This window comes from Hyla sarda, chromosome 7 (genome assembly GCF_029499605.1).
Source record: "Hyla sarda isolate aHylSar1 chromosome 7, aHylSar1.hap1, whole genome shotgun sequence".
Classification (NCBI taxonomy): domain Eukaryota; kingdom Metazoa; phylum Chordata; class Amphibia; order Anura; family Hylidae; genus Hyla; species Hyla sarda.
Genome location: NC_079195.1, coordinates 69,487,991 through 69,515,033, shown reverse-complemented (window position 1 = coordinate 69,515,033; position 27,043 = coordinate 69,487,991). Strand labels below are relative to the sequence as shown.

At 40.7% G+C, this 27,043-nt stretch overlaps 1 protein-coding gene across 1 annotated transcript in view; it reads right to left on the bottom strand.

The window, feature by feature from the left end:
- LOC130283142 (uncharacterized) overlaps positions 1-26,788 on the bottom strand; it is a 41,860-nt gene extending 15,072 nt beyond the window's left edge. The window contains exons 1-7 of the mRNA XM_056532334.1: positions 26,671-26,788; positions 23,242-23,296; positions 15,145-19,777; positions 13,945-14,097; positions 9,277-9,418; positions 1,546-1,682; positions 437-541 (exon numbers count right to left, since the gene is read on the bottom strand). Coding sequence (XP_056388309.1) covers positions 437-541; positions 1,546-1,682; positions 9,277-9,418; positions 13,945-14,097; positions 15,145-19,777; positions 23,242-23,296; positions 26,671-26,788 — 5,343 coding nt within the window. The remainder of the gene's footprint in view (positions 1-436; positions 542-1,545; positions 1,683-9,276; positions 9,419-13,944; positions 14,098-15,144; positions 19,778-23,241; positions 23,297-26,670) is intronic.
- Positions 26,789-27,043: the final 255 nt, after the last annotated feature.

Genomic DNA, 27,043 nt, shown 5'->3' with positions numbered 1-27,043 from the left:
TATACTGGATTTTGTCAGTAACGGTACAGTGGTAATATGTTAATAATGATATTTCTCCTTGTATATTGGTGTTATATTTTGGTAATATTGGCCTTGGTATACTGGATTTTGCCAGTAACTGTATGGTAGTTATATGTAATATGTAATTCAATTCTTAAATTATACCCCTATACATAACAAAATAATGTTGGGTAATTTTTTGTTTACTTATAGGGTTCTCGTCCTTGTATACTAGTTTGGAGACCCTGCAATGTGGAGACCTTGCCAAACAACTCCACATAACTCAACTACCTTTACTTTTGTGATGTGGGGGTAAGGCGCAGTATTGGTATCATCACTGAATCAGGTTTTTACTAGAGCTAATCACTAAAGTAGACTGGCATAGTTAAATTATTGGACTGAATTGGCTTGACTTGTCGATATGGATGACACCTACCAGCTGTCCACTAAACAGGAAAACCAAGAGACACTCTTTCAGGCACTTTTTGAATTCACAGAGATCTTCATTGTTACAGAAGCTGCTGGGGTCAAAGCAAATACCCTGCAAACAGAATAGTTGTTTTTACACAATACAAACTTAGATATCAAACTAAATATTACTTAGTATCACATGTGTAGATTATGGAGCAACACAAACCTGTATCAGTACCACAACAAAGAAAGTCATTAGGCTCAGAACAGGTAGGCTTTTTATTGCATAGTAATGGGTGGTGAGAACCTTGTTTCCGTGGGTCCTGCAAATAAGGGTGTGAGGGTGTGTGGCTGTCTTGAGTTAAAATCATTGCACTAAGTTTTAGATTACAATATATATATTTCTTTGTTAGTTTTTAGATCCCCTGATATTCATTTTGCAGCCAATTTCTAGGTTCAGATTCTTCTCGTGTAAGTGTGTCCACTCTGAAATACATCTTGGAAGTAAGGGCTGTGTTCAGGAGTCTACTGTTTCCTGTTGCTGCTCTGCTTTCTCTCTGCACTTGCTCATCAGCAAACTGCCTTGTGTGTGCCTTCCTTCCTATCTTCAGACTGTGTAACCTGCCCTCCATGTATGTTTTCCCCACTGTCCACACTCTGAACTGTTGTGTTCAAGGCAAATTAGTTTATAATTGGAAGACGGTAAAATGGATAAGCTAAATAGCCACACAGGTTTGTTGTTCTGACTATCACATCACGTGACCAATGATCTGACTTGCCAAATCGCACAGCATTTGTTGTGTAAACCAGAAGTCACTTTCACTATTCATTTCTATATAATTCCCAAAAAATACAATAGTGAAAGTGACTTCCATTTCTGTGAGTTTTGTAGGCATTTCTGCCAGGTTTAAATTTAATGGTTTTGGTATTTAAATGTTGGCAAGTATGGCATTAGTTCCCTTAATCTGGTTAAAAATCTACATAACATGCCCATTCAGCATGGTATCAGCCTTAGGTTCTGCTTGAAGAAATGTTGTATGCAATATTCAGGGACTGACAACTTTTATATTGGGGAAGATTGATCAAAACTGTGTGAAAATGTTTAAGCCTATGTGTGAACGAGCCCTTACTGACCTGTGGTGTGTATAAAATGGAGTTTATTATGTTTCCGGGTAATACTCTGTGAATCTTGCAATATTTCATGAAACTCAATACTTCAGAAAGATTCTTCATTGTATTCAACTCATATCTCAAAGGTGGTATCCCAACACCTGTAGAGAGATGAAAAAACTTCCTATTATTCATATTAAAATAAAAAAAATAAGTAATCATGTATTTTGGGAACAATAAAGACAATATTATATGTATCTAAATAAAAATGTGATGTTGTCTTTACAATGTACATCAATAGAAGATACATTACTTATAAAAATTTGAAATTTTACAGCTATATGTTCATGCAGTGTAAAATGAATGTAAAAGTATGGCCATAAAAATAGGAATAAAATACATCCTTATTTTTAATATTATAATGTACACATTAAAAGTCAATGGGAAAATGGTTGTCAGTGTACACAGTATTTAAAAACAAAAGAAAAAAAAACGGTCGTAACTCCAGCATTGAAATTATGGCCATATTTTTAAACACTGTGTGCACTGACAAACGATTTTCCATAGACTTTCATTGCATGCATTATTAAATAAAAAATATTGACATATTTTTTTTATTTCATAACTTTTTTACAGCTATATTTTTGCATTATTTTACAATCTTTGAACATAGCCATGGATTGGCTGCTTCATACTAAAGCCTTGTTCACATCTAAAATCTATGCTACAGGAATATATTTGAATACGGACAAAAATATATTTAAATGTATATTGCAGCATAGACATAGGCTTCAACAGGTCAGAGTTTATTTGTGACTATGTTGGCCTGTTTTAAGATGGTATATATTATATTTCCAGGATAATATCACAGACTACCACCCTATTTTTCCCCACAAATAAAATGAATACAGCCATGAAACAGGTCAAAGGGAGTCAGACTACGTTTCTTGAAGACTATGGCATGCCACAGTATACCATTGAATACCTATTTGCTAGTATTCTGAAAAATACTTGCAACATTGTCACATTTTTTAGGGGTGAATGAAGCCTAATATCAACATTGCTTTGTTAAGCAGCGGCTTAAATTAGAAGTAGCCAACAAATGCAAGCTGAAAGTCTTTATGGGTTCTATGAACTTCCATTGAAAAATAAACAGTTATCTAAAGGGGACCCCTCGCTGTGGGGTAACATTGCAGTAGGTGTTCAATTTACCTGTAACACCGGGTCTGGAGAAATTAAAGCAGTTATAAGTTTTGAAAAAATAAAGTTAAATAAAAAAAATATATAAAAAAAGATATCCCATTGATTTGAATTGGCCCCATAAAATAAAGCACAACTGTACTAAAGCAAAAGAAAGGGGGGGGGGGGGGGGGGGAAACAACAAAAAACTCCTCCAGCGGGCTAGCTTTATTTTCAGCCAACATGTGACAGTTGGAGCAAATCAGTAGCCTGAGTAGTGGTCACGTGGCGTACTATTTACATCACCAGTCAGCAACGGGATTTATGACACCAATGGTAAAAGCACATGACTGTGAAGGCTGTTGACTGGCTCAATCGGTCACGTGTCCACAGCTTCTATGCTGAATCATCAGGACATTGGAGAGGTGAGTAAAGCTTTTTTTTTTCTTGTTGTTTAAGTATATGTTGTGCTTTTTTTTTTTTTTCATAAACGTAATCGATTTAGACATTACATAATCCCTTTAAGCATTATATAGTATCCATTCAAATCAATGGGCTGTCTATGTAATACAGGACAGTCCTCCACACCTCGAGGTGCTCTCCACTGTGGCCATGAGATGTGGATCCGGAACAAGGGAACCCTCTACTATTGATGAATTAAAGGAGTATTCCAGGAAAAATTATATCAACTGGCTCCAGAAAGTTATACAGATTTGTCAATTACTTCTATTAAAAAATCTTAATCCTTCCAATAATTATCAACTGCTGAAGTTAAGTTGTTCTTTTCTGTCTGGCAACAGTGCTATCTGCTGACATCTCTGCTTGTCTCGGGAACTGCACAGAGTAGAAGAGGTTTGCTATGGGGATTTGCTTCTACTCTGTACAGTTCCCGAGACAGGTATCATCAGAGAGCATTTAGACAGAAAAGAACAACTCATCTTCAGCTGCTCATAAGTACTGAAAAGATTATGGTATTTTAATATAAGTAATTTACAACTTTCTGGAGCCAGTTGATAAATAAAAAAAAAGTATTTTCCTGGATAACCCCTTTAACTTAAAAATCATCCATAGATTCCTGTATATGGAAATACAAACTTTTTAAGCTAAGGATGTATCGAATTTATGTGGTTACCCAACTGGAACATGTCTATTTAAAGGGCACAGACTAAGAGTTTAATGTATTCCCCATATTTACTCTCATTGACCACATAGACTGATAAGTACAATACAGCAGTTTAAAATTGTATAATCTAAATTGATGGGATATTTGAAGATTCATTATTTGTTGTAGTTAAATTCACTTATATGATAAGTAATTTGATACTGACATACTAGATACTGTTACGCCTAGCGCTCCGGGTCCCCGCTCCTCCCCGGAGCGCTCACGGCGTCTCTCTCCCCGCAGCGCCCCGGTCGGTCCCGCTGACCGGGAGCGCTGCACTGTCATGGCCGTCGGGGATGCGATTCGCACAGCGGGACGCGCCCGCTCGCGAATCGCATCCCAGGTCACTTACCCGTCCCGGTCCCCTGCTGTCATGTGCTGGCGCGCGCGGCTCCGCTCTCTAGGGCGCGCGCGCGCCAGCTCTCTGAGACTTAAAGGGCCAGTGCACCAATGATTGGTGCCTGGCCCAATTAGCTTAATTGGCTCCCACCTGCTCCCAGACTATATCTGATCACTGCCCCTGCACTCCCCTGCCGGATCTTGTTGCCTTGTGCCAGTGAAAGCGTTTAGTGTGTCCAAAGCCTGTGTTACCTGAACCCTTGCTATCCATCTTGACTACGAACCTTGCCGCCTGCCCCCGACCTTCTGCTACGTCTGACCTTGCCTCTGCCTAGTCCTTCTGTCCCACGCCTTCTCAGCAGTCAGCGAGGTAGAGCCGTTGCTAGTGGATACGACCTGGTTGCTACTGCCGCAGCAAGACCATCCCGCTTTGCGGCGGGCTCTGGTGAACACCAGTAGCCTCTTAGAACCGGTCCACTAGCACGGTCCACGCCAATCCCTCGCTGACACAGAGGATCCACTACCTGGAAGCCGAATCGTGACAGTAGATCCGGCCATGGATCCCGCTGAGGTGCCGCTGCCAAGTCTCGCTGACCTTACCACGGTGGTCGCTCAGCAATCGCAGCAAATTGCCCAACAAGGACAGCAGCTGTCGCAGTTGACCGCCACGTTACAGCAACTTCTGCCTCTGCTACAGCAGCAACCATCTCCTCCGCCAGCTCCTGCACCTCCTCCGCAGCGAGTGGCCGCTCCTAGCCTCCGCTTGTCCCTGCCGGACAAATTTGATGGGGACTCTAAACTCTGCCGTGGATTTTTGTCTCAGTGTTCCCTGCATATGGAGATGTTGTCGGACTTGTTTCCTACAGAACGGTCTAAGGTGGCGTTCGTAGTAAGCCTTCTTTCAGGAAAGGCCTTGTCTTGGGCCACACCGCTCTGGGACCGCAATGATCCTGCCACAGCCACAGTCCAGTCCTTCTTCGCTGAAGTCCGGAGTGTCTTCGAGGAGCCAGCCCGAGCTTCTTCTGCCGAGACTGCCCTGTTGAACCTGGTCCAGGGTAATTCTTCAGTGGGCGAGTACGCCATCCAATTTCGTACTCTTGCTTCCGAGTTATCATGGAATAACGAGGCTCTCTGCGCGACCTTTAAAAAAGGCCTATCCAGTCGCATCAAGGATGTGCTGGCCGCACGAGAGATTCCTGCCAACCTGCAAGAACTCATCCATTTGGCTACCCGCATTGACATGCGTTTTTCTGAGCGACACCAAGAGCACCGCCAGGAAAAAGACTTAGATCTCTGGGCACCTCTCCCACAGTATCCGTTGCAATCTACGCCTGGGCCTCCCGCCGAGGAGGCCATGCAAGTGGATCGGTCTCGCCTGACCCAGGAAGAGAGGAATCGCCGTAGGGAAGAAAATCTCTGTCTTTACTGTGCCAGTACCGAGCATTTCTTGGTGGATTGCCCTATCCGTCCTCCACGTCTGGGAAACGCACGCACGCACCCAGCTCACGTGGGTGTGGCGTCTCTTGGTTCTAAGTCTGCTTCTCCACGTCTCACGGTGCCCGTGCGGATTTCTCCTTCAGCCAACTCCTCCCTCTCAGCCGTGGCCTGCTTGGACTCTGGTGCCTCTGGGAATTTTATTTTGGAGTCGTTTGTGAATAAATTCAGCATCCCGGTGACCCGTCTCGTCAAGCCGCTCTACATTTCCGCGGTCAACGGAGTCAGATTGGATTGCACCGTGCGTTACCGCACAGAACCCCTCCTGATGTCTATTGGACCCCACCACGAAAGGATTGAGTTATTCGTCCTTCCCAACTGTACCTCTGAGGTCCTCCTCGGTCTGCCATGGCTCCGGCTTCATTCTCCCACCCTTGATTGGACCACCGGGGAGATCAAGAACTGGGACTCTGCCTGCCATAGGAAGTGCCTCTCCCCCCCTCCCAGTCCCGTCAGGCAAGCCTCAGTGCCTCCTCATGGCCCCCGTCCTGGTGTCACACTGCCCCGTGCCAGGCTTCGCCCTCTGCCCTCCCTTCCCATTCCCACTCCTGCTGTGCTGCCTGCCGTTGAGGAAACCCTCCATTCTTTCCCGGTGTCCTCATCCCAGGGGAGGCAGTTACCGGACAAAGAAAAGGGGAGACCTAAGGGGGGGGGTACTGTTACGCCTAGCGCTCCGGGTCCCCGCTCCTCCCCGGAGCGCTCACGGCGTCTCTCTCCCCGCAGCGCCCCGGTCGGTCCCGCTGACCGGGAGCGCTGCACTGTCATGGCCGTCGGGGATGCGATTCGCACAGCGGGACGCGCCCGCTCGCGAATCGCATCCCAGGTCACTTACCCGTCCCGGTCCCCTGCTGTCATGTGCTGGCGCGCGCGGCTCCGCTCTCTAGGGCGCGCGCGCGCCAGCTCTCTGAGACTTAAAGGGCCAGTGCACCAATGATTGGTGCCTGGCCCAATTAGCTTAATTGGCTCCCACCTGCTCCCAGACTATATCTGATCACTGCCCCTGCACTCCCCTGCCGGATCTTGTTGCCTTGTGCCAGTGAAAGCGTTTAGTGTGTCCAAAGCCTGTGTTACCTGAACCCTTGCTATCCATCTTGACTACGAACCTTGCCACCTGCCCCCGACCTTCTGCTACGTCTGACCTTGCCTCTGCCTAGTCCTTCTGTCCCACGCCTTCTCAGCAGTCAGCGAGGTAGAGCCGTTGCTAGTGGATACGACCTGGTTGCTACTGCCGCAGCAAGACCATCCCGCTTTGCGGCGGGCTCTGGTGAACACCAGTAGCCTCTTAGAACCGGTCCACTAGCACGGTCCACGCCAATCCCTCGCTGACACAGAGGATCCACTACCTGGAAGCCGAATCGTGACAGATACAATACGAGAGTTATCTTGGATGCAAAAACGGTTGATTTGCATTGCCTGTTTTCATATTAAGCAGCAAAATTACTGCTGACCCAAAGGTTCTCTCTTTGTATCATAGACAAGGTGATGGACAACAATTAAATCTGTGATCGGACAATCCTGGGTCCTAGCAAGAATCCCAGGAACATGCACAGATAGTGTCAATATAACAGTGATCTTCATGCCCAAAATTAGTATAGGTTGGTATGATGTAATGTTAACCACAACAACAGCTTTCATAGCTAGTACAGTTATAAAAAAAAAAGACATATGTCCATCAAGTTTAACTTACTTTTGACATTCAGTGACCAGCATTAAAATATAAATACAGAAAAAGATAATTTTTAGCAAACATTTACTCTTTATCGTAAACATAATAATACATTGTGCTGATTTATTTGAACCTATCAACAAACAAGAATTCTGTCTGAAAGTAAAGAACAATAAAGCTATGTAGAGTGAAAAACAGAAAATGTTATCACCCATAGAATAGAGTAGTGTTGCTAGCGAATATTCGCAATGCAAATTTTATTCACGAATATCGCATATTCGCGAATTTGCGAATATTCGCGAATATAGCACTATATTTTTGCAATTATGAATATTTGTTTTTTTCACAGTACACATCACAGTGATCATCCCTCTCTGCTTCCAGCTTGTGTGGTGTAAAGAAGGCTTGTGTGAGACTGGCGTGCAAATTTTCGCATATGCAAATTTTTGTATATGCTAATTCCCGCATTTAAATAATACATTTTAATAAAACACAAATATTACGAATATGCAAATTTAGTGAATATATGAGGAATATTCGTCCATATATTAGCAAAATATCGCAAATTCAAATATGGCCTATGCCGCTCAACACTAGAATGGAGTACACCAATACATAAATGTCATTGAGGTCTAAGCACCTGACAAGTGCTCGTGGAGATGTGTTTTCTACATAATATTTTTTTTGGCAATATACTATTCTTGTGAAAAGCAATATGGCACTCTCTTGTATATATAAGGTGCTTGAGTAGGATCCCACTCCTCAATACACAAGATCGATAAACGTAGCACATGTATATGCAGTTGTATATGTGTAAGTTTTATTCCACGTATAAAGCAATCCAGACAAATGTTGACGTTTCGACCCATACAAGGGTCTTCATCAGATATCTAGGATTGCTGTGGAGGCTAGTGCAGGATAGACAGCCTGTGGCCGGGAAAGCAGGAAGTCTGTGATGCGATCTAGATCGCATCACAGACTTCCTACTTTCCCGGCACCAGGCCATCTTTCCTGCACTATACGCAGAATAAAACTTACACATATTCAACTGCATATGAGTGCCGAGTTTATCTATCTTTAATAAGCTACTTTTTCCATGTTATTACCCAGAAACATCTATGGTACTGTTGACAATTTGTAACATCAACTCAATAACCACAGAGCCTAAGACATTAAAGGCTACCTAGCCAAGCTATCAAGCTGACTGTAAAGCAAGGATCTAACAAAGCATGTGCTCTTACTGTCGAAACAGTCAACTGAGTGATAATCTACATCCTTCAAGGTGCATTTAAAAAAAAAATGCCTCAGTTGATACCCAGGTGCTCCCTCACTCCTCCTCTATTCCAGTTGATCTTTAGTTCACATGACCTCAAACTGGTCCAGTTGACAAGATCCAACAATTTTCGGTAACAGAATCAAACAGGAGTTAGTTAAATGGGATACCTATACATAAAAGCTTTCTTTAGATCAATTATGACAATATTCTTGCTCATGTAGTTGCTGTGGTGGCCAATGCCCATCTCCCCCTCCTCTATTACTTGGAAATATAATGGTCTTATAAATGGTTAATTATTTTCTGTGCCCCTGGTAAACACCTATACCCCCTTTATTAATGTTTAGCCAATAATCTGTGGACATCAATGTCCTCAGATGGAGAAAATCTGGTCCTAAAATGCTAAACGAGTCTATGGCAGTCCTATGTGAATGGTTCTAAATGGGTCAAAATATGATTATAAGATAATCAAAGTGATTTAAAAAAAAATCGCTCGTAGATATATAATACTGATTTGATGCAGCTTCTTACTGAAGTTGGAAAGGCTTGGGTCTATACCAAAATGAGGTATTTTAGCATACTGCAAAAGGAGTTACTCATATTAAACATTAGTAGTCATTAAAATTACACAATTCCATATACCTAATAAGTCTCTGTCCTCCATCAAGAATAGGATGGATCCATTACGATCAGTGATCACAGCATATGGGGTCAGTAGCCCGCGACCATTTGGGAGGCACAAAAAGTTGTGTAATGTCTTCAACCAGTTGGATGTAATTGGAACCTGTGGGAGAGAAATTAAATATGTAAAAGGAATGTGGTAAAGTTCCACTACCCTTCACTTGCAAAATGTCAACCCCAAAGATTCCAGAAGATAATTTTTTACATTGAGGAAGATGTAGCTTTGGAATATCTTGAGAGAGGGCTCACCACGTCTTGAGAAGGGGCTCAGTACGAGTCCGAAATGCATTGAACACTGCATGTAATGCCAGTTTTTTTTTTCATTTTATCACTAAAAAATCTACAACCTTTGGGAAAAGCGTCTGGACTGGAGGTTTTTCCTTTGAACTCCAAAAGATAAAGGTGATTTATACAATCACGACCTCCTGTCCCGAGCTCCTATACCGTCCGCCTATCCCGACCTCCTATCCCGTCCTCCTTTCCCGTCCTCCTATCTCGACCTCCTATCCCATCCTCCTATCTCGACCTCCTATCCAGACCTCCTATCCTGACCTCCTTTCCCATCCTCATATCTCAACCTCCTATCTTGACCTCCTATCCCGTCCTCCTATCTCAACCTCCTATCCCGTCTTCCTATCCAGACCTCCTATCCCGTCCTCATATCCCGTCCTCCTATCCCGTCCTCCTATCCCGACCTCCTATCCCGACCTCCTATCCCGACCTCCCATCATGACCTCCCATCCCGACCTCATATCCTGACCCGTAATATGTGTACCAAGTATTGAAATAGCTCCAGCCGTATGGAAATTATATGGGAACATACATTTCCCATTGATTTGCATGGGACTTTAAACAAAAACCCCGACCCTCACAAATGGGGGTAGATAAGGGTTAAATTAACTATCCTATATTTTAAGTGGACATATAAGTAACATGTGACCAAGTATTATTGAAATATCTCCAGCCGTTTGGAAGTTATGCGGTAACATATATTTCCCATTGACTTGCATGGGACTTTAAACATAAGCCCCTCTCCTGGCAAATGGGGGTGAGTGAGGGTTAAATTACCTATCCTATGTTTGTTGTTGACATATAAGTAACATGTGTGCCAAGTTTCAGGGTAATATCTTTAGCCGTTAGAAAGTTTTTGTGGAACATACACACATACATACATACATACACACACGTTGAGTTTTATATATATAGATATATTTTATAGATGCAGCAGGTGCGGCACAGCTCCCTCGGTCGCCCTTCCCGCTCACGGACAGGACCGGACCTCAGTCCATATAATCGTGAAAAAGAAATGGAATTGTCCAGCGCAGGATATCAAGCAATGCGGTTTTTATTCAGCAGTAACAGTGAGTGATGACAAGGTACCTTGTCATCACTCACCTTTACTGCTGAATAAAAACCGCATTGCTTGATATCCTGCGCTGGACAATTCCATTTCTTTTTCACATATATATTTTATATATATATATATCATAAAACGAAACAAAAATTATCCAAGTTTGCACTTATTGGAATCATACTGATCCATAAAATAAAGTTGGCATGTCAGTTCTATCGTATGATGAACTCCGTTTCAATTTTGCCCTCCAAATATTTTTGTTTCTGGCTTCGTAATACATTATTTGCTCAAAAAAATATAGGGAACACTAAGATAACACATCCTAGATCTGAATGAATTAACTAATCGTATGAAATACTTTCGTCTTTACATAGTTGAATGTGCTGACAACAAAATCACACAAAAATTATCAATGGAAATCAAATTTATCAACCCATGGAGGCCTGGATATGGAGTCACACTCAAAATCAAAGTGGAAAACCACACTACAGGCTGATCCAACTTTGATGTAATGTCTTTAAAACAAGGCTCAGTAATGTGTGTTGCCTCCACGTGCTCTTATGACCTCCCTACAATGCCTGGGCATGCTCCTGATGAGGTGATGGATGGTCTCCTGAGGGATGTCCTCCCAAACATGGACTAAAGCATCCGCCAACTCCTGAGCCACTTGTGTGGGTTGTAGACTCCGTCTCATGCTACCATTAGAGTGAGAGCACTGCCAGCATTCAAAAGTGGCCAAAACATCATCCAGGAAGCATAGGAACTGAGAAGTGGTCTGTGGTCACCACCTGCAGAACCACTCCTTTATTGGGGGTGTCTTGCTAATTGCCTATAATTTCCACATGTTGTCTGTTCTATTTGCACAACAGCATGTGAAATTGATTGTCAATCAGTGTTGGTTCCTGAGTGGACAGTGTGATTTCACAGAAGCGTCATTGACTTGGAGTTACATTGTGTTGTTTAAGTGTTCACTTTATTTTTTTGAGCAGTGTATGATAAAATAAAGGAAGTGCTAGTGAAAAGTACAACTGGTTCCGAAAAAAATAAGCCCTAATACAATTTTGTCAGTGGAAAAATAAAGAAATGTATGAATCTTAGAAGGTGAGGAGAAAGAAAATCTAAGCTAGAAATCAAAATTCGGGAAGGGGTTAAAGAGGTCTGGTGACTCCAGAAAGGAACTTTACATTTGGTTTTAAGACATTATCATTGTAAAAAATAAAAAAAACTATGCTTATTATGTAAGTGTTATAGTCATATAGAAGTAGAATTAGTGAGCACTCACCAATCTTATAGTCTTCTGATAACTTAGTTCAGGCTGCCAGGAAGGCTGGTATAGACATGCATGGGCACTCAGAGGTATGCCTCTGAGTGCCCCTGCATGTCAACGCCGGCCTCCCTACCAACCTGAATAAAGTAATCAGAAGACTAGAGGACTGGTGAGTGCTCACTCATTCTACTCCTATATGACTTTAGCTACATTGGACTTTGTTAGACTAGAGCACCCCAGTAGTATGTATTGTTTATATAGTAGCTCCGGTCCCTGCGTCTGCTAGTATCCTTGTTTCTTGCTAATAGACTGGCAACCTGTATTATCCTTGTTCTCTCAGCTCACTTTTTCTACTATCAGCTCCTTATTATATATAAGTGTATTTAGGTATGTTTTATCATCTCATGTCATAAAAAGTAAAAATAAGTTTTTGTTACCAAGTGAGATAAATCTGTCCTCCTTGACTTTACAGAAAAAACGACAGTCAAGGGTTAACGCACAATGGCAACATAAATGAAAAGCTTTGACAAAATGGATCATGTAAAGATCAAAGGAGGAAAACAAAATGAGCACGACTGTAAGCCATATTTTACTTGCGGCGACCTAAGTGCGTCCCCGTGATATGTATTTTGAGTCAGTGTTAGAAAAAAAAAAAAAAGGGACAACTATAACCACAAGTTAATATGAGAATCTCCAATTTTAATTACAAATGCTCCCTCCTCCTCGGCCTGCCACACTCCCGGTGGGCCTGAGAATATCTAGAAATGATGGTCTCCATTATCCTAGGATCTGTCAGCAGGTTCCCTTGTTAATAGCCGTGCTTAATATTCATGAGTAAATATTTGAAAGAAATAATGACGGCAAACAGCCAAATAGCTGCTGAGACATTCGAGGGGGAACAAAACTTCCTTTTTGAGCTATCGAGTCTGAGATGGGAGAGGATATGAGTATGAATTTATCATGATTAGGGAAATGCAGCAGGGAGATGTAGTTATGGAGGAGGAGGGTAAAAAAGATGAATATGAGCAATAATTTTAAATAAAGGAAGCCAAACAGAATTGTTTCTCCTTCTTCTCTTCTACTTGCTGAATTTTCTCCTTCGTACAATTTATGATGCCAATTATGAGGTAAACCGTGCACTGGAACTTCTGGGAAACTTTCAGCAGCGGAGAAACTAACATGCCGCCTTAGCCAGAAATCCCAATTTTTTATGCATGTTTTGGGAATTCAAATGGGCATTTAAATTGCTTGGGCAACCCCCAGAATCTGTTAAATAGGTTATCCAGGATTAGAGAAACAGGGCTAATTTCATCTAAAAACAGCAACACACCTGTCCTCAGGTAAAGCGTGGTATTACAGTTAAGGTCCATTGAGGTGAATGGAGCCAAGTTGTAATACCACACACAATCTGAGGACAGCTGTGGTGCTGTTTTAGGAAAAAAATTTGCTCTGTTTTTCTAATTCTAGATAACTCCTTCAACCATTTAGGGTAGGGTGCGCAGCGGATGTGCTACATGTAACTCTATCCTAAAGAAAACGGCAAATGTTGGTACAGGGAATTTTTTTCACATTAATTCATCCCAACACAAATAACTTTTTTTTATTGTTCCTGCTACCATAGATATGGGAGGCCACACCCCATCCGCCAAGTTCCGCCAAGTTTTGGGAAAAGTACCATTGACCAACTTTTGGACACCAGAAAACTGGCATTACACATCACTTATATACATTTTTGACTAAGGATACCAACAAGCTTCTATTGTACTACTACAGACCCAAGAAGTGGCATCAAGCCTGGCATTCATAGGGATAAAACTACATGTGTTCTTTTGGTAGCATGTCATGTCTGGCAATCTCAGTAGTAACACTGATAAGTACTTTCCTACACTGACGTATGTATACCAGTTTAGCTTACTTCACTCATCACCAATGCTGTCTCAAAGAACTATATGTGACAGCAAAGGAGCAAAGTCTGATATACCATTGCCTCCCTCATGCATACATTCACCTTTTTCATCAGCATGGTAACTTTGGTTATGCGGTCCTGTGCACGGTACCAGTCATCGTTCAGCTGCTGAGTGACAAGGAAATGCTTATCTAACTGGTAGTGAAGGTAAAGGTTAGAACTTTGAATCACCGTTCCCAGCTCTTTTCCATTCCTCTGAAAAAACAAGACTTGTACTTAGAAGCAAATATTATTTATAGACATTAAAAGAACACTGATGGAGTTTTGTGTTTTCTTTTTAGATACTTATAGCTGTGCATTAACCGGAATACTGGACAATATGTCAACAAGACATGTTCTCATAGATATATAGCAAACTCTACGACCTATTCACACCACCTATAAGGGCGACATCTAGGGCCTTGTCAAACTGTCAACATAGCAGGCCCCATTGACTTAAAGAGGTATTCCAGCCCCTAAAAACATATTCCCTATTCCCAAGATAGGGATAAGTGTCTTATCACGGGAGGTCCAACCTCTGACACCCCCCATCATTAGAATAGGGACACATGGCTACCTATTTCATCTCCTGTGAATGGGGATACATTTTTTTTGGCTGCGGTACTCCTTTAAATGGCATGAACATAGTCAACAAGTGACTATGTTCAGGTTATTTCCCAAATGTATAAGTGTATAGACAGACTCAAAAGCAAAGCTCACATCACTTTTGGAGGTACACCCAGATTTTTATGGTCCAAGAGTATGCTAAAGTATGGCTATTTTGGTAAATGATAGCTTAAAAGTTGTATGGTGTAAAAAGAACACTCTGGGAATTATGAGTTAATAGCGGATTTTTCCCCATTTCCAAACTGGAACATATGTGGCGTATTTTCCTGCTGTTGATTTTACCTTAGCAAATCTGTCACAAAATCAACATGTGTTACCTGTGGATTTTAATGCAGATTTGGATACAGGTGTGGACTGTATCGTATGGTCCTAAAGCTGCATACTTTTTTTTTAAGATAAAACAAAAATGTGAATGTAGTGTGACTAGTGTCTAAATTGCAAAAAATAAATAAATAAATATATTCAATATTCACAGAAAGCAAAATATAGAATGCTCACTGATTTGTGACAAGATCTGTGACTATTTGCAATATTATTACAGTTGCAAAACTTTTTGTTATGTCACCTTACATCCATTTTAAATTTGTTGCTAAAATAATAGTAGTTGTAATAGCAGTAATAAAGGAGGCAACTTACCAGAACCATCAGGACAATATTTCCCAAATGATGTTTTTCCTTTATTAAAATAATTCCAGTGTCTAATAGTGAAATCCTTACAACTTGGCTGTCTAAGAATATTCTCCTTACTTCTTCTAAAAATGAAAATTCACACTGTTTTATTATACCTCCATGTTCATCTTGTATTGGCTCTTGCAAAGGTCCCCATTCTATATTATTTTCACTATGAAAATCCACCGAGATGTTGGTGCATTGGTCTGATGACTCTGTTGAGGTGGTTGCATGCTGACAGCTTGGAAATGGGGAGATGGTTGTGCATGGCAAGTCTGGACCACCAAAGATTGACATAGATGTATCGGGTAGATCAGAAGTGGTGGTGGATCCGCAAAGATCTGGAGTTGAAGGTGAGCTCAGTTGAAGTGAATTTGGTAAAGAAAATAATGGACCAGAAAAAGCAGTGCAATGACTGGAAACATTGGAAGACATAGTTCTGCACTGATGACTTGAACTAGTACAGGTTGCACACTGGTTGAAGGGTTCAGTAGAATTGGCCATACGCCGATCATATTGATTTGGAGAAGTATTTGTAAACTGATCTATATAATTGGGAAAGTCAGCTGTGTACTGGTAGGAACATCGATGAGTGGTTTCCATGTCCTCATAGACTGAATGATCTGAAGATGTGGTTATGCATTTGTTAATATCATCAGAAGATACTGTTGTGCAGCAATCTGATATGGAGTCAGATGTGGAGGCTGAAACCTTTAATGACTGGTCTGAATTTAAGGTGGTGTTTTGGGGGTGTGGATGTGTGGAGCTAATTCTGCACACCAATGATGGATTTTTTGTGTTTGTTACCCATTTATTGTTTACATCAGTCTTGGGCAGTGCAGTTTGGCAAGATGTATTAGATGAATCATGAAGGTCAAAAGAATTAGTCATGAGGTGATGGGGTGGTGTTTGAGAACTTGTGTGCTGTTTCTTTGACTCAGGAAATGAAGGTATAGGGTTGGATGAATCTAAGAAAATGGTTTTGCACTCTTCAGGTGAATTAAGAGAAGTGGTTTTGCCCTGATCACGTAGATCTAAAGAGGTAATTGCGTTCTCATAGGATGAATCAGATGAGTTCCACTTTAACTGATCAGTTGGATCATAAGTCATAGTTGTGCTCTGATCAAGAGAAGTTATACTGTCCTGATCAAATGTGTGTTGAGAAGTGGCTGTGTGTTTAGGGACATCCGATAGATTGTTTGTCCAAGTGTAGGTTAGATCTGAAAATCTGGCAGTGTACTTTTCAGGTGGGTCCACAGAAGTAAATGTGCTCTGATAAAAATCTGTAGCAATACTTGGGTACTGATTGGATAGATCTGAAGATATGAGTGTGCATTGGTGGGACAAATCAGATAAATGTTTTTTGCACTGGTTGGTTGACTTATTGACAGAAGTTGTACATTGATCAGATGTAATTAGAGAAGGGACACTGCAATCAAGTGCTGACATTGGATTTATAGTTGTGAACTGATCTGATGCATCTCGAGAACTAATTTTGATCTGGCCTGTGGTTGTTCTGAATTGATCAAATGTGTCTGAAGAGGCTGCCATGCACAGGGTGGAAGAATCAGATGAGAAGGACATATCAGATGATTTATTTATTCCGTGGTAGGCTGAATCAAGATTGGACAGTATAAACTGTTTGGAAGGATCTTGGGCAGTAGTGTTGAAATTAATAAATGGCTCTGGGGAGATGCCTGTAAAATCATAGGCCAAATCAGATGCGTTGGGTTTGCACGGGTTGGTTGTCTCAAGTAAAGAAGATGTACATTGGTTAGATAGAGTTAAAGAAGAATCACTGCACTTAAATGTTGAATCTGGATTCATGGCTGAACATTGATCAGCTGTATGTAGATAATTAAATTTACCCTGGTAAGATGAATCTGGCAGGGTAGTTCTGCAGTGATCAGATTGATTTGTGGAGGTCTTTGCACACAGGGCAGTGGAATCAGATAAGTATGATATATCAGATAAGTCACAGCACCTGATTGCTGAATCTGGATTCATGGTTGAACTTTGATCAGATGTTTGAAGAGAGTTGAATTCATCCTGGGAAGATACATCTGACATAGTAGTACCAATAGAAGGATCTTGGGCAGTAGTGTTGAAATCAATAAGTGGCTCTGGGGAGATGCCTGTAAAATCATAGGCTAAATCAGATGCATTGGGTTTGCACTGGTTGGTTGACTCAAGAAAAGAAGATGTACATTGATTAGATAGAGTTAAAGAAGAATCACTGCACTTAAATGTTGAATCTGGATTCATGGTTGTACTTTGATTAGATGTTTGAAGAGAGTTGAATTCATCCTGGGAAGATACATCTGACATAGTAGATTTGCAGTTATCAGATTGATCTGTAGAGGTCTTTGTACACAAGTCAGAGGAATCAGATGAGCTGTTTGTTCCCTGGTAGGTTGAAGTATGAAAGACAGAGGTGAACTGGGCAGATGGATCATGGCAAGTAATTCTGCTCTTAACAGATAATTCTTGAACTGTATTTTTGCATCCCTTTGGTGGATCTAAAGGGTTGACTGTGCACCGATTGGTTACATTTGAAATAGTGGCTGTACACCGATTGAGTAAATCGTCCAAAGCAATTGTGGAGTTTAAGGATTGGTCAGAAGATCTACTAAAAACCTGTAAATTATTGATTTGTATGCTTTCATTACTTATCATTTGAGAAACTGTGATGTTCACATTGTTGTCCTTGTTTGACTTGGTTTCAAGTACACTACCAGATTCCACTTCCTTTTCGGGGGGCACTTCCCCATAGGGTGTCTTACAGTTTATGTCAGGTGAATGGCATGATTCCTTTTTAACTTCTTTTATATTACTGTCATCCATGCTGTGATGCATATTAATATACATGGTATTTGAGGAAACATGGTCTTGTTGGTCAATGACTTTTAAGCAAGGTGCTAGCTTTTCTTCTGAACAACTTTTAAACAAAGTCTTAATTCCAGAATTCTCAACTTTTTGGGAACTCATTCTACAATCCTTTATTGTTATTCCTCGTTTAGAAGCAATTAAGTCATGTCCTGGAGAAATGCCACTGATCTCATGGGATTGACTACTACTTAGTTCCTTTAGTATAGATGTTGACTCACTGGTATCTACCTTTTCTGGACACATAGTGGAAGGGTCTCTTTGGAATTCAAGTTGGTTTGTTATACTGTTTCTTGCCTCAAAATGCTTGATTTTAATGGCTCCCTTTCTGCCATCATTGTTTGAGCAGATCTGAGGTTGATCTTCTGTGTCTCTGTAAGACATCTTATCTTCATGAGAAGCACATGTTGATATGTTTAGTTTAGCCAATGATTGTTTCTCCTCAATGCAAGATAATGTCTCAGAAGAACTTTGAGGAGGATTGTCTGTATTTTTATTACTTATACCTTCTACAGATAAGAATGTAACTTGACTATAAGGAACATTGCAAATGCTGGTAATACCAGAAACGTGATTGTATGTTTCTTTGGAGTCTGCATACTTGTCAAATGCCTTCAGTGCATCACTTTCTATTTCTAACTTCTGTTTGTTAATTCTTTTAAGGTAAACTTTGTCCTTCTGTGTTTTATCATTCGATACTTCACTTTCACATTGATTTACTTCTTTACTAATACGGTTGTCCGACTTTGCTGTTTGATCTTCGTGACAAGCATTATGTTCACCAATAAAATCATCGTTTATCATTCTGTCTCGCAGTAGTTTCAAACCGCTTTTCAATTTTATGTCATCAGTCGCTTTACTTTCATGTAACATGGGAACATATTGAGAAGTGACAGCATGCGGGTAGAGTGCACTATTGGCCTGGCTTTCATGTTCTGTACTTTTACACATAAATGTTCCTTCATCAGTGTCTCCATGACCTGTTTCTATATATTCACCTTTTTTAGTGCATCGTATCTGGTAGTCAGTTCCTTTTCTGTGTATATTCTCAGGGTTTGGTATATTCCATACTTTATTCTTGAACATTATATCATCTGTCATTTCCCTTTTTGATGGGATCTCTCTAATCAGTTCCTTTATCTCTTCAAAGAACTTTGAATCAGTGTAAAGATCTTCATTGTTGTGATCATCTGATTTTCTCAGAAAATCGACATTTTGTTTAATGTTTTCAGTTAAGTCTGGTGTTTGCCCATGTGGTCCCCATGTTCCATCACTGTAGAGATCTGCTGTAACATTGCCGTGAGGTTCAATTTCACCAATATCCAATACACTCTCTGGTAGTTCCATACTTGATGGAATCCACTTTATTGATTCTGATCTGCTCTGTTGAATAAAGGATTTTGCTTGGAAATATTTTGGTATTGATAAGCTTGGTTCTTCTTCCATTAGGTAATCATTGGCTTTTGGAATAAAGTCAGAACCTATGAGCTGTAGTGGGGAAGTCTCAGTGACTGCTTTTTTTATTCCATTCTGAAGACTTTGAATACTTCCAGATGGTAAGAGTTCAGCAGTTTGGTCAATTTCAGACTCCATAGTAGAGTGATGCAGTGATGCCTCCTGTGAACTCTCTGTGGCAATGATTGACTTGTGGTCCTCCATGTCATGAAAGTGTCTGAATTTAAGACTGTGATTAACCTCATTTTGTGTGTCAATCCTATGAATACAAAAAGTTTTCTATAAGCATATTAAAAGCTTTTTACATAAACTGTATGCAACATTTTCACTAACTTATGAGTAAGTTATCACATTCACTTAATGGGTTGTACCATGATTAAATTCGAACTTTTTTTGCTTATTGATGCAAAACATGTTTGGTCAAATGTATTACTGTGTTTGCACCAATTTTAATGGAATTTGCTGCTTTGTGCATGCCTTAACACCATGCACCAAATTTATTTCTAGAGGTTCTGCTATGTTCTCTTTGGATGGGAAAAAAATAGGTAAGTTAAAACCATAGGTAGATGATTTTTGCAATGCACCAAAAGATCACCGCAGTGATCCACTAATTCCCTAATTTCCCATATATTAAAACATATAACTTTATTGGTTTATAGTAATAAACACAACCTCTTGACAAAGCTGTGTCCAACGGCGAAACATGTCAAGGGGGGCTGTAAACTGATTTTAAATCCAGCGGTGTCCTTCCCCATCTGTATGGCACACTGCAGGTGCATACAGAATCATAATTAATTGAGGCAATGATTGACTTGTGGTCCTCCATGTCATGAAAGTGTCTGAATTTAAGACTGTGATTAACCTCATTTTGTGTGTCAATCCTATGAATACAAAAAGTTTTCTATAAGCATATTAAAAACTTTTTACATAAACTGTATGCAACATTTTCACTAACTTATGAGTAAGTTATCACATTCACTTAATGGGTTGTACCATGATTAAATTCTAACTTTTTTTGCTTATTGATGCAAAACATGTTTGGTCAAATGTATTACTGTGTTTGCACCAATTTTAATGGAATTTGCTGCTTTGTGCATGCCTTAACACCATGCACCAAATTTATTACATGTATATGGCCCTTTTCAGGTACTTTTTTAAAGTGCGCTTAAATTGAAATAGGTGAGAAAAAGAGGATATAGTAAGGAAAGTGTCAAAATTGTCAAGGACTCGTTTTTGCTTTTGTTTTTTTCCTTTTAAGAGCCATAACACCCATATGAGGGCTTGTATTTTGCAGGATCAATCGTACTTTGTAATGACACCATGTTATTTTACCACAACAGCTACTGCAAAACTGGGTGATATTGAAAAAAAGACTTACAGTAAAACATGTTATCTTTATTCTGTGGGTCAGTGAGATTACAGTGATTCTTAAGTTATAAGGTTTTTATTTTATTTTACTACTGACAAAAAAAAAAAAAAAAAAGTGACAGTTTCTTCTTGATTTTTTCCAAACATTATGGAGGAGATTTATCAAAACCTGTCGAGAGGAAAAGTTGCCCAGTTGCCTATAGCAACCAATCAGATCGCTTCTTTCATTTTTAACAAGGCCTCTGTAAAATGAAAGAAGCGATCTGATTGGTTGCTATGGGCAACTGGGCAACTTTTTCTCTGCACTGGTTTTGATAAATCTCCCCCTAGGTGACCAAAAATTAGCAATTTTGGCATTCAGTATTTTCCTTGATTATGCCATTCACCATGCAGAATCAATAACATTATACTTTAATAGTTTGGACATTTATGCACCCAAAATGCTTCTTTTTTTTCTTTTCTCTACTTTTTGTATTTGATAAATGGAAAAAGGGAGGTGATTTGAAAATGTTGTTTATATTTTTAAAAACTTTTTTATTTCCCTCTTGAGAATGTTTATAAATAATCATTAGATTGCTTATTCTGATCATTGCTATACTATTGAATAGCACTGATCAGGTAAATCAACGTTTTGCTGGTACAGCAAGCCTAAAGCAGACTGTACCAGCATAATTACTATGGCAGGCACAAAGACCTAGTAAATGCCTTTAATGGCTATAGTAACTGTCCCGATCACCACCCCATGAACATGTTAAGGGGGTGCCAAGCAGGCACCTGACTGGCACAGAACCTGGTCTTTTTAAGGGGTTAAATGAGCAACATCAGCTCATGATGCTCATGTCTTTCATTGAAGGTGAATGTCAGCTGCTGATAGCAGCTGGCATCCAGACGGTAGCCTGCGTTCAGGGGTTTATGATGCAAATGCCCTTAAATTGGTGAAATTTTTTTTGTAAGCAGCCAAGCATAAAGGTAAACAATTCTGTTTTTTTATGTTTGGTATATCATCAAACTAAACGTTTAATATATTGTTCCTTATGTAATTATAAGACACTTTGCTATTTACTTGCTGTTAAACCTTTATATGTTTTTATTGTGATTATATTAACAGCCACTAGGTGGCTCTGTTCTGTTCCTTGGCGCAAGTCAAATATATATATATATATATATATATATATATATATATATATGTTCAACTGTTCTGGTGAAGACAACATAAATGCTGTTCAATAGGAGACTTTCTCTATTTCCCACATCAAGCAGTCAGTCCAACTTTTATTTTACTACAGCAATATGAGAAGAGAAAGCTGAACTATGATTGTTTGAATAATTTCTAGAGGTTCTGCTATGTTCTCTTTGGATGGGAAAAATATAGGTAAGTTAAAACCATAGGTAGATGATTTTTGCAATGCACCAAAAGATCACCGCAGTGATCCACTAATTCCCTAATTTCCCATATATTAAAACATATAACTTTATTGGTTTATAGTAATAAACACAACCTCTTGACAAAGCTGTGTCCAACGGCGAAACATGTCAAGGGGGGCTGTAAACTGATTTTAAATCCAGCGGTGTACTTCCCCATCTATATGGCACACTGCAGGTGCATACAGAATCATAATTAATTGAGGTACAGCAGTACTCGTGCAACAACAGTATTCATGGGAAGAGAGACACTCTGAGTTTTTAATCCTTTATTTTGTGTGGATTACTATAAACCAATAAAGTTATATGTTTTAATATATGGGAAATTAGGGAATTAGTGGATCAGTGTGGTGATCTTTTGGTGAATTGTTTGGATTAACCCTCCATATATTGGTCTCTTATGGATCATTAGATGATTTTTGCACCATTGAATATAGACAAATTGGCCAGTACACCTTGCAATTTACAGGGTACTCAATACTTACTAACACTCCCTCATATAAGACAACTCGATAAATCTTTACCCCAAAATGTTATGTTTTGTGTAAGCTCACATGGGAACACAAATATGGGAACACAAAGACTGGAATAAGGTGAGGTATGGAAATAAACATCTGCACTTGGCTTGCAATCACTTCAGTGAACCCCAACAGGCTATCATGGGTTAGGAGTATGGGATTAGTGAAATTGTATTTTGCAAAGATAACATATCAGTGGCTGGAGGGGTCTGGAGAAAGTTCTACTCCCACAGGACATGTGCACCCTTTTTACAGATTTTCTTTTACATGATGTATCCAATCACTGGGCCCAAAAATCGCGCCTGACTTTAGGGTTTAACAGTGACCCTCTGGTCTTCAAAACCTTAACATCACACCTTGATGACATTCTAATATTCCAACGCTAGATATATATGGTCTATAATATTGGTCTTACTTGGTTATGCATAGGATTTCCTTTGCAGGTGTTGTGATGGTCTCATTAGGAAGATCTTAAGAAACAAAAATACTGAAATCAATACAAGTCAATAAGAAAGGACAAGTGCTACTGAAAGAATGTAAATTACCAAGTACAATCACTCTGTTTGGGTTAAAGGGGTATTCCAGGCAAAACCTTTTTTTATATATATCAACTGGCTCCGGAAAGTTAAACAGATTTGCAAATTACTTCTATTAAAAAATCTTAATCCTTCCAATAGTTATTAGCTTCTGAAGTTTTCTGTCTAACTGCTCAATGATGATGTCATGTCTCGGGAGCTGTGCATGATGGGAGAATATCCCCACAGGAACTGCACAGCTCCCGGGACGTGAGTCATCAGAGAGCAGTTAGACAGAAAACAACTCAACTTCAGAAGCTAATAACTATTGGAAGGATTAAGATTTTTTAATAGAAGTAATTTAAAAATCTGTTTAACTTTCCGGAGCCAGTTGATATATAAAAAAAGTTTTGGCCTGGAATACCCCTTTAAATAGTGTCCGACACTTTCTACAAGATATCTTCATGGTGCAGGATGGAAAGCATCAAACAATTAAATAAATATACAGGAGGGTCATCTTAAGCCTTTACAGATAAAAAAAACTATTTTACTTGACTCTGTGAACAAACTAAGGATTTAGCTGAGCAGCCAAACATTACAATAGAAAGAGAGCAGCAGACAGAAACAAGCTGATGAATCCCACCGTCAGCTCTCCTGGGTCTCAGTCTGTGCTGAAGTCTCTGTTTCCGACTCCATCAACCACAAAAAGCTAATACTGGACTGCTTGCAAATTATGTAAAGAACTATAAAAATATAAGGTCAGATAGAGCACAGAGAGGACAATTGTGGATCAGCAAACAGTGTATACAAATTACAGAGAAGATTATTGGAAAATCAGTTTAGCCTATGAAATGATAAGACGATTCGTAAGAAGTTACGAGGAGCCTAAAAAGAGTAACAGCAAAGCATGTGGAAAGCCAAGTAGACACATATGCTTCCGATACGGGTGAGCCATCTTGTAAACTGTTTTCACTGTCGATTGCATTAATAAATACTTAACATGTACTTCCAGAGTTGCTCTTTAAGTGGCTGCTATCATGGTATTGTTACTTTTGCAATGCTCCAGTCCAATCTGAAGGCTAAACATCCTGCTAACACATGTGAACTATGTATAGAAAATGCAGACAGACACAACATTGGAAACACAGCTCTATTCACATGTTTTTTTCTGTACATTATTCAGTTCCATACATTTTTTTCAATCAATGCCCTGTTTGCAGTGACAGGAGACCATGACCTCTGCCCCCTCGCAGTACAAGTGCGATGACATCACTTATCGGTGCTTGCACTGTGGATGAAGTAAGACCGGGCTTATTGTTCTGGAGATTGCTGTACAAGGTAAGGATGAGCATTTTTTTCCTGGCGTGAGGGGAGTTGGTTGGGGAGGTGGCTGACTCGCTACATAGCTACTTAACTGGCTACCTACTTACCTACCTATCTGACTACCTATTTACCTACCTGGCTACATACCTAACTAACCACCTACTTACTTACCTAACTACATGGCTACCTATTTACCTACCTGGATACCTACCTACCACTAGGTATACCTCTGCCTGTTTTATGTAAAAATGGCATCAGTTACCCTTAGAGTGCTTCCATTCTGTAAGGTTTCAGGCCCTGCCTCCTGCACTATTCAGGATGACTCCTGGTGGGTTTATAAAATAGCTTTTTATAGATATATGGCACCCCAAATTATTATCAAAGTTATAGTTGGAGTAGGCTTGTGAAGCTCAAGTTTGTGCAACTTCACATGTCTATTTTATGTGACAGATGCTCTTATAAAAAGTTTTAGGCAAATGTGATTAGAAGTATTTAACTTGCTTTATTGTGTTCTTTAAATGACATGTTTAAAGGCTGTAATAGCATGTTCCGAAAATAAACATGAAAAAAATACAACATAATACATGTGGACTGCACCTGCCACACCTGCAATAACACTGAGCATTAATATAGCCTACGATGTTATACACAATAATATTATAGTTTGGAATAAATCAAGGGTATAATTTGAAACCCCTGAGTTCCAGTGCAAAATCCGTAACAACCCCTCACCTACCATGCAAAATACTGTTGTGTTCCTATGTGTCAGGGGGATTTGCTTCCCCTTAGGCAATAGGACCTATGTGAGCCTTTATCTCCTCTAGCTATGCCCTGCTATACACCACATTAATATATTTGTCATTATAATTGAAGTTAGTTAGGCTCCTCATAACTTATAACCTCTTTTACACATCAGCCATCATAAAATATTATATGTCATTGTTAAATGTAAAAAATTCCAGAAATCTGAATTTGACATAATAAAAATTGCAACATTAGAATTGTGTATAGCACACGATAACAGCTATGCAACTGTCTTACTGCCTGACTCTTTGCTCTGTGTTATGTTATGTGCTCTGGCTGCACACGCTGGCCGTGAGCGCATGGGCCCGTTACCTGCTGCTGCCGGCGGGGCTAGGACTCGCATCGTGGGACGCGCCCGCATGCGAGCTCCAGTCCGTCACTCACCTGGGGCTTCTCCTGCCCCAGCCTCTGCCTCTCTGCTCCGGCGCATGTGTCCCCGTCCCCTAGGGCGCATGTATGACGGAGCTTTAAGATTTAAAGGGCCAGTGCGCTCATTAGTGTAATTCCCCTGTGGCTCATTGATAAATTCCTCCACCCTCCTCACTTCCCTGCCAGATCTTTGTTGCCTTGTGCCTGGGAGAAAGCATTCCTGAGAGTTGCCTTACCGTGTATCTGATCCTTTGCTCTGTGACTTGACCTTGCTCTTCTGCTGCCTGCCTACTGACCTCCTGCTATGTCCTGACTACGCTACTTTGCCGCCTGCCTTGACCTTCTGCTATCCTGACTATGAGCTGCCTTACCCCTCCTGTGCATCGCATCTCCCCAGCCACCTGTGTGGTCGAGCCATGCCAGGGATAGCGACCTGGGTGCCACCTGCTGCAGTAAGTCTACCCCGCTTTGCGGCGGGCTCTGGTGAAAACCAGCAGCACCTTAGACTCTGCTCCCTGGTACAGTCCGAGTCATCTGCCACACAGGTCCAGCCAATCTACATCCACCGGCGTTCCTGTCTTCTGAAACGTGAGTGTTACAGTAAGATCCGACCATGGATCCCGCTGAGGTACCCCTGTCTGAAGTTGCGGATCTTCCCTCCGTTGTGGTACATCAGTCACAGAAGTTGGCCCGACAGGTGCAGCAACTTTCTCAGCTTTCAGCTATGATGGAACAGCTTTTGGCCTTGCAACAGCAGCAGGTACCACAACCTGGCCCACTCCCACCACCAGCCCCTGCAGTGTCTTCTGGCTCCCAGCTACGTCTGCCTTTACCTTCCAAGTAGGATGGGGATTTCAAGTCATGCAGAGGCTTTGTTAAGCAGTGCTGCATGCACTTGGAGCTCATGTCTGAACCGCTTCCGACAGAACGTGCGAAGGTGGCCTTTGTCATTAGTCTACAGTCCGGAAAAGCCCTGGCCTGGGCTAAACCCCTTTCGGACCGCGGGGATCCAGTAGCTTCCAACTTGATGGCTTTGATGGCAGAATTTTGCTGTGCCTTCGAGGAACCCGCACGTGCCAAGGGAATTCTTCCGTTGGTGACTACGCGGTTCAATTCCGCACTCTAGCCTCAGAACTAGCATGGAATGATGAGGCCTTGTGTGCCACATTCAAAAATGGACTGTCTAGCAGGATTAAAGATGGCCTC